Raw genomic sequence first — 9,415 nt, 5'->3', positions numbered from 1 at the left:
CAAAAAGTACCATGCCTTTTAGTTCTTTTTTTTTTCTGCCCCCAACTTTTAAGCCCCAATCGCTGCCCTCTGCTCATTTAATTCCAATTCCCTTTTAATTCCAAGAAACAGTGATAAGGAAATGACGGGGGGGGGGGGGATATCAGTTGTGGAGGATGAAAAGTTTTGTAATGCAAGCAGTTACTAAGATATTCTGTGAAAAGAAAAAAAAAAACCAGAAGTGCTACGATCGCAAGGGAAATTTTTTGTGAAATAACTGTCCGTTATTCGGAGTGTCCGTTATTCAGAGTGAATTGCATGGAATGGCCTATATTGAGGGACTGGGACTTGCAAAAATGTCCGTTAATTAGAGGTGTCCGTTATTCAGGAGTGTCCGTTAAGGGAGGTTTCACTGTAATAAGTAAAAAACTATACTTACTGTATACAAGCTAAAAAAATTTAATAACACTCAAACATACATTTAAATCATAACTAAAAACATTACTAACATTGAATATAAAAAATATATGTAAAATCTAAAAGCGAACAATAACACAGTAGTTCGTTTAAAAAATGAAAAGAACTGCAGATAATTCGACCGCCGATAAGCAGTTTACTGTATCTGTAAAATGTACAAAACAGAATGATTTTTTGAGACAATTCTATTTGCGTTTTAAAATTAATTTTTGCAATGTGTCCTTCGAGTTATAGTCACATTGAGTTGGGGGGAAAAAAGCTCCAATGTTATCCAAACTTTACAGGTCAAACTGCGCATCTAGGGTCAGAAATCTAGGCATCATTGAATCTTTGGTCGCAAAAATGAGACTATAGACCACTTATTTATAACAGTAATATACTGCTAGTTATATGCTTATTTATAATAGTAATATACTATTGCTGCTAACCTGCATAATTGCTAGAGACAAATATACGTATTTCAACAATCTTGTTCTCTTATCCTTAGCATGCCTGTTATTGAAGAGATAGACAGCGGAATTGAAGCCACCAGTTCTTTCGAACAGCAGAGAAGATTCTCCAACATCATCCAGGAGAGAAACGGCAAGCATCATGGATGATGAGGATGTACGTAATTTAGAATTACAAATGTTTTTCTGGTTTTTAATTTAAAAAGAAAAAACAATCCATTGCTTAGAAGCTTGAAAGGTTTGTTTTCTCAAGCCTTTTGGCTGGGTTAAACTCGAGGTTTTTCAAAAGAAAAAAAAACTCCAAACTTTCCCTTTTTAAAGCTAGGGTTCATGAGTTTTGTAATGGAAAGTTTCTTTTTTTTTTCGAATGTTACTTGAATTTTTTTGTTTTTAAATCGGATTTTTCGTACTTTTTTAACACTAGGATTTTCGATATTAATTTATATTACACTAGCAGTACCCACATGGCTTTGCCCGTATTAGAAAATTAAAAGGTCATTTGGTTAGCCTGTATATGTACAAATAATGGATGATGACTTTCTCATCAATTTACTATGTTAATTTGCTCTCCGATTTTATGGTAATTTGCTCCTTCTTATTATGATAGTTTGCTTGTCCACGTTATGATAGTTTGCTCTGTAAAATGTTCTTAAAATTGGAATAGAAAGAGAACAAAATTGAATTTTTAAAAAATCGCTTCGAGATGCACACCCCCCATGCCACAAACTAGATCTGTTCCAAATTTCATGAAAATTGGGTCGAACGGTCTAATCACTATGCAAGTCACAGAGATTCAGACATTCAGCTTTATTATTAGTATAAAGATTTATGCAAAGGCCACCTATATAGGAGTTATTTTTGGCCGTTCTCCGTACAGCCCCGACCATTGAGATTTTAAGAAGGAATAGAAGGTAGGGAGAATGAAGCTAGGATCCCAAGTCACGTGGTATATTTGAAAGTAAAGAGTTGGAATCAGTTTTCTTTGACTCATTTAATGTAAAATGTGTCTCTTATTTGTCAAAGTTCAACCATGCGACTTGCGATCTTTGCCTCAGAATTTCCTAAACCAATGATTGGACTTGCCTCCTTCAGTTACTAATTCCTGCTTCAAGGCTCCAACCTCACTCCCAGTGACTTTAATTTGTTTGGGCATCGGAAGGAAACCTTTCCATGGTGCTCAATGGTACAACTGTGATGATGTGCTAAAAGAGTTTATTACCTCATGATTGACTACACAGGCTGCAACATTCTACGAAGAAAGTACACAAAATCTTGCACCATGCTGTGACAAATGCCTAAAAAATCACAGTAGCTCTGTTGAAAAATAGTGTAAGAATGGTAGATTTTTAACTTAATGAAAAATAATTTGACAAATATATTTAGGCCTTTTAGTTTTATTGGTAAATGAGAACTACAAATTTATTATAATAAAATACAATGAATTTGTTTTGAATAAATGATTTAAATCTTTCATTTTTTATATAAATAATACAGTCAAATTATATAATATTTCTGTGACATCATTGTCAAACAAACTGAAAATCAGTAACTTTTTATGTTGTCCAATTTTTTTCTCCACCCAGGACGTTTTACAAAAAAGGAAACGAAACAGCAACCCAGTTTTAGACATGTTTGAAAAAAAAAGTTTGAAAATACAGGGTTCATACTCAATTTCAGTAATAAAATGAAGGCGTTTTGGAGGAATTTTTTGAAGAAGTAAAATGAGATTTGAAGGAGTACTTATAGGCTGTCCTTAAATGATGCCACACATTTTTTCATCATATTTGACCCCCTTCCCTTTTGTCACAAAGTGTCAACTTACACTCTTACTTCATTTCACCTTACTACTCCTCTTATCACATGTCATATTTTTTATAAACATATTGTTTATAATAACTGTAATGTCACTTTCGTCACCCTCTCTCTTCCCCTTGTCACAATTTCCTGAACATGTCTCTGCCTCAAGGCATGACATCACTTGTGGAAGTGGATGACCCTTTTTACAATATCGTAACTGTGATTTACTTAAAATTGTTTTTTTTTTTTAATGCAACCACTTAATAGTGCATCTACTTATGTATTCTTAAATAGTTAAAGTTAAATAATGATTGGACAAACTGATTTTTGCTGCTGAGAATGTGGTGGAGGGAAAAGCAATATAATAAAACTTGAAAAAAATAACCAAGCACCATGTAAGCATATTTTACTTCATTTATGGGAATTTCTTAGTCATCTAATAATGTTTTCACCTTCAACTTTTTATGACTTCTATGCTCAATTTGTAAATCACATCTTCATGAAAAAAAAATAATTATATAAAATTACTGCATCAAAAAAGTCTTTATACCTTGCCCTAGTGACGATGTTAAGTTGTCGATTGAAGTATTTTAAGTCACTGTCATAGAGGAAAATTATGTAGTCTTGAACTAAAAAAGGAGTTTTGAAGGTGTTCAAACCAAAATGAAGGAGACTGAAGGAGCATACAAACCTTGCTAGAATAACATGTGAGGGCAGACCAACAAATTCAAATCTTCGGCTGAAAGCTAACTAGACAGGCCAGGGTAGTAGTCACTTTTAATGTAATTAGTTTAGCCAGTTTTTTAGACATTACACTAAATCTTTATGTATTGAAAAAGGTATTAGCATATGAGACCTGTCGTAATATTGCATATTTGCAAATATGTAGCTGATTAAATTGCCAGATAACTTTCGATTGTTTTTAAAATGCTCTTTTAGGACCTGGATGAGACTTTGTCTGAACGTTTATGGGGTCTGACTGAAATGTTTCCAGAAAGCCTGAGGAACTTAACAAATGCTGTGTGTCACGGATCCATAGCAGGTGTCAAGTCCATGTATAAATTCAGCCGATCTGCAATGTGGATCTTCTTCTCTTCTTCTGTTATCCTTGTTGCCCCAGTCATATTTGAAGTTGAAAGAATGCAGTTGGAAGAGGTTCAAAGACTACAACAGAGACAGGTAAACTGATAGTAAATAATTTTGTGGTAAATTTAGTTGAACACTGCTCCTAAATCAGTTTCCCAACCCACTTCAGTTGGCCCCTTTGTCTTTATTAGTCACAAAGGAGCCTGTTGCAACCTTGTCCTATAAAAATGATACCAGGTAAATGGTTAACATGAGTTTCAAGGATTGCATTCGACGTCCTCAACCGGGCGACCTGTTGGGAATTCCAAATAATATTATCAATAATTCACGTTTATTTTGATATATTTGGCTTTAATTAAATCCCTATTTTCTTTTATCTTGCAAAGTCACAAATGCTAATTTCTATGTATGTAACGTATTTCCCGATCTTAGACACGTGCATGCCTTACGTCATGAAATGACGAAGTTCCTTTTCCATTTGATTGGCCGCCGTCCTAACATCGGGAAATGCTCATTTCACATGCATGTCTTGAAATACATGCAAATGACTCTGGCTGACTGTATATGTTGCTTCTGTAGCTAAGTTTCTCTCTCTCTTTTAAGGTGCCGTATTTTAGTTTCATAGTCAGCCAAGTCGACTGTTTGCCGTCATGCTCTCGATTAGGCATTTTATAACTGTAAACTTTATATGAAAACCTTAATTCAAATTACTGAAACCTTGATTACTAAATTACTTAATTTGTCATAATGCAAATTTACAAATAATGGTTTTACATGTTTTACTAAGCTATCTATGCTTCGAGAGAACTTATTTTGAAATATCATATTTCATATGTAAATAGCTCGCCTAGGATATCACTGTATTATATCACCAAGGAGGAAATAAAGACATAATTTCAAATACAGGTATTGTTTTCCGAAAAGGACTCCAGTTACACTCTGCAACTAAAAAAGGGCACTAATTAAATTAGTCATCGGTGCGATAACTTCATTGATAAAACCTAATCGCACAATACGACCGATGGCCAACTGCAGTGTTCTATGAGAGCTACCGATGTCGTTCTATGAGCCTCACCGGTTGATCTACTGGTCAATCTCAACTTACTCTGGGTGATTTGTTGATTGAACCACATTACATTTTTGACCAATTATAAGTATTTTTCATCTGCTTGTTATTTATCTTGGCCATGTCTACGCAAGTAACGGGTGATCAACCAAAGCATTCGATGAAGCATTGGTTGTTGAGCAACCGGTTAGTACTGTCTGTCTTTCATGAGAAAAGCTCCCGCTGTTAAGTCTGAGTCTGTCTACTGCCATAGAAACGGACTTCGTTCATTTTCTGCGAGGGTTAGCAGGAGGGGGTTTTTGGCTGCATTTCACCATTCGTCCTCTCGCCTTTGTGCAGTCGTATGGGTTTTTCCAACATTAAGCTTCCCTTGGGAACATGAGACACGCCTCGTTGTTATCCCTTTAAGCCCCAGATTACACGATCGTGCGGGTCGAACATCATTCAAATTTTAGCTTCCTAGATCATTTTATGTAACAAACGCCGGAATCGGACGATCGTGCTGGTTAGCTAAAGATGTGTAGTATCAATTTTCTCAACAGATGGCGTCACTAGTATCTTTCCAGGCTTTAGGAGACAAGAAAACCGTTGCTTGCATGTGCTCTCAAGAAAATATTTCAGGTCTTAAAGGGTTATAGCAACAGACAGGCCAAGACATTTTGGCGGGGACTTTTTTCGTGATGACCGGACAGTAACCAGTAACGTAATAGCTGTCATGTGATCAACCGTGATCGTCGAACGTAAGCAAGGTGGAGGTCATAAAAATTTTGTAATTTTTTTTTTATGTTTGAAGGTACTAATGACAGGTTGAATCACATTGATATGCTCTGACAAAGGATTTTTCATCATGTGTGTAATCTTAAATTAAAAAATGGCTTTAGTGATTTGTATAATTATTTTTTAGATTCTGCTGGGACCTAGTGCGGCTGTTTCTAGCGGAGGAATACACAATTTAGGAGTGCCAATGCCACCTCAAATAGCACAACGATAAATTATAAAAGCAACATTTATTTAGGCCATACATTTGTGTAATTCCATAGTATTTGCTGAACATGTCGAAAGATACTTTTTCGATTGTTACTTTGTGATTCAGTCATTTCTTGTTAATTTGTAAACATAAATGCAATTAAAACGCATTGTTTTATATGAGTCTTCATTTAATTATTTGGAGAAGAATCTTTTATGTAAATGAAAGTTTAGTGCCTGCATATAATTTATTTTCTTACTGTTATCAAAAGTTATTTTTCAGTACTTCACTCACAATTAACAGTACAACTGGAGAAATCCAGCGAGACAAATAGTGAACTTGCAATGATACTTGTATAGGTATTTTAGAAATGCATGTCTATTTCTTTCGCTCTCAAAGTTTTGTACAACTGCATTTTTTCCCTCTTAGACTGTAAGTGTTGTCAAATGTAATCATTTGCAGTCGTGAAATGTTTAAACTTTTTAAAAGTATTGAATTGGTTATAGGCCTTAAAATAAAATCTTAATTTTTAGACTTTAAATCCATTACAGCGTTCTCAACCCACAGAAAAACCTAAAAGAAACGGAATTTTAAAAATTTCCTAAAAACCTAGAAAGCACATGGATTACTTTTTTTTTTTTTCAATTAAAGTTGCCAAAATCAGTGCCCAAATGTACTAACTGCTAAATAAATAAAAAATGTAATGATTATAAAAGTGAATAAATAAAATATAATTTTATTTCAAGAGGGTTTTCTTTTGAGTAAATTTTGAAATGTTGATCACAAAAGCAAAAATTTTGAATTTTTTTATTTGACCTGCATCTTGAACTTTATGCTAATTTAGACAGGGTGGGATTAGTCATCAATATTTATTGTTCAGCTTAACTTTTTCTTTTAAGGTTCAATTAATGAATGGTTAACGAGTCTTTACTTTCCCTTATTTTTATTTATTTATTTATTTTCTTCCCCGCGATGGAACCATGAAACTACCAGGGTATAAAAACCTTACTTTATCACTCACACTTTAGCTTTTAAGATTCAAAAATTGATATTAGGGGACATTTAATTAATTCAGTTGCCAAAAAATTGTGTTTCAAATATTTTTATGCTTAGGTTTGCCTTTAAACTTGCCTTGTTCCTATTTAAAAAAATCAAGCTCGAATTTAATGACACATAATGTGTAACAGTTTGAAAGAATGAGTTTGGTTCCTTCTTTTAAAAAATTTTCAATAAAAGCTAAATATTTTGGAATACATGAAATAGTTTGGATTCTAATCTGAAAAAGAAATACAACAATGTTGGAAACTGATGTTAATCAGAAAGTTCTTTTGCATCTACAAGAGCTTTTCATTTTACTTAGGTGTAGACACCTTTTCTTATAAATTAGTCACTATTGTGCATTCATGAGGAGGAGACAATTCGGAACGCCTTCCTGAAAGCAGAGCTAATTTTAACGCGGGGGTGATCGCTACCGCTTGTAATTGAGACAACCCTAATTTTGGCGGGCATTTAAATTTGCGAAAATGTCTTTGTGTTCTTTCCTTTCCTTTCTAGCTTCGCGTAATTGTCGTTTACGGGGAATCTTTACCTTTTAAACTGAAAATTTCAAAACTATAAATATTGTATTTACAAAAAAAAAGTAAGGTATTTTGTTTTCCGAATGAAACATTTCTATTAAGGATAGGCTTTCTGAATTTTGAATGATATCCTTTTAAACACTATAACATCCTATATTCGAAATTGCAAGTGCTGATGAAAAAAAGGGAGGGGGGGAGCAGGACAATTTCATTGCCACACAGACTGTGTCATTGAAATGCTTAAGGGTTGCATCCTTTTTGAAGACTTAGCATCTCTCTCTATTTCCCTCTCTCTTTTCTTGAGGGGGGGGAGGTGACTCAGCAGCTCTTAGCGGCTGGGTCTTTGATGCATCTGTATGGATTGTACAAAATTTCAGATCATATAGAGTGGATATACAGTCAGTAGATCTACAGTAGCAGCTATTTTTAAAAAATGCTAAAAACATTATTCGAACAAAAGTTGCCTCCCCCCCCCCCAAAAAAAAAAAAACCTAATTGAACCAAAGACGGGGACTGGTCAATTGTTCAAGAAAAGATTTACAAGTGAGAAATAAAAGTAAATGAGAAAACAATAAAAAATCAACCTGAAATTTATTAATGCAATTGACTATTAAAACCAAGATTATTTCTCTATGTATTGCATGAATGTTAAAGTTTAGAAATATGTAATAATTTTCGGTGCTGTATAAAAAGTGCCTTTGGTTGGAATACTGTTTTAAAATTATAGGTTCATCGGTAAGGCCGTCTTAAGAGATGACGACTACCCCCAGGGCAAGTATTTGCCAGCGCGGAGGGGGGGGGGGGGGCAGAAACGAAGTTAGTTATAACACTTCAGTACACAGTAGCTTAACCTCCACACGGATTGTCCATAAAGGATGTTACACTTCACCTTACCCTCTCCCTCGTCACATCTCATGCAATGTTCGATGAACATATTGCTATATCGAATGCTTTTATTTGAACCAAAATGTGTGAAGTCACATTTCTTGTAATCCCCTCCTTCCCCTTTGAGACTAACTGTCAAAAGTTCATGAACCTCGAACCCTCCCTCCCTACCCCTTTCAATCGTGACATTTGTGAACGGCTCCTTAGGTTTGCTCTAAGTCACCAAAATCGCACTAACAATTGTTTTAAGGGAAAAGACCGGCTCCCTCCCTCCCCCCTGGATAGCGCTAGTCACAATGTTTTTATGATCATGTATGTTTTTAACAAAGAATCATATTGCACCCCGGCAAGGAAAGTGACACAATTCAAAATTTGGGAAAACTGTACCGGCTATTGATTTAAAATCTAAATTTAATGCTCTTTCTCGACACAAAAATTGCAAAGTTAGCTCACCTAAATGGTGCGGGAGGGGGGGGGGGCACTGTGCGATATGTTGAACAACTGAATAGGTTGACTATAGCAACGTTTCTTGCTAAAAATTACGCCTTTTACATTCAGAGTCAAGGACAGATCCAGAGACTATTCAAGGAGGGGGCGATTGACTTCACACCTTTACCCTTTTATAGATTCGAAAACTCCCCCCCCCCCCTTTCCAAACACCATGAAAGATCGTCTCATTTCAGTTATTTTGGGAGGTGGGGTCTTCTTTTTCTACAAAATTGCGGAGGAGTGTACCAAACCCCATCCCTTACCTTAACGCCATCAAAGGTGTCCCATAATAGTTTCTCTTTTTAGGGGGGGAGACTTCAATTTTCGAAACTTTCCTGAGAAGAGCCCTTGAACATTATAATTCGATTTAATATCACTAAAATCGTCTAAAATTGAGTTTTTGGAACTTTGAAATACTTCCTGTATAAAGTTCGGATTCCTAATCACTTAAGTGTTAAGATATGTGCAACAATTTGATTTTCCAGACAGCAAGAGCTTCGTAAAACTATTGAAGATAGGCTAAAACAATTTTCAACTTCAGTATCAAAGACATGCCGTGGAAGAGTTCTGCATCTCGACTCAAGGAAGGGGCGATCACCCCATCGCCCCTCCCTTGTGTCCGTCCTTGTTCGGATCTGTATTA

The 9,415-nt window shown here is 35.2% G+C and overlaps 1 protein-coding gene across 1 annotated transcript; it reads left to right on the top strand.

Annotated features, from left to right (window-relative positions):
• Positions 1-944: 944 nt before the first annotated feature.
• LOC129229949 (mitochondrial import receptor subunit TOM22 homolog) lies at positions 945-5,998 on the top strand. The gene is given in 4 exon segments (XM_054864333.1): positions 945-992; positions 994-1,062; positions 3,642-3,881; positions 5,759-5,998. Coding segments are annotated over 4 exon segments (444 nt in total). The 3' UTR covers positions 5,846-5,998.
• The last annotated feature ends 3,417 nt before the right edge of the window (positions 5,999-9,415 follow it).

Source organism: Uloborus diversus, chromosome 9 (assembly GCF_026930045.1).
Source record: "Uloborus diversus isolate 005 chromosome 9, Udiv.v.3.1, whole genome shotgun sequence".
Lineage (NCBI taxonomy): Eukaryota > Metazoa > Arthropoda > Arachnida > Araneae > Uloboridae > Uloborus > Uloborus diversus.
This window is presented reverse-complemented; position numbering and strand designations above follow the sequence as displayed.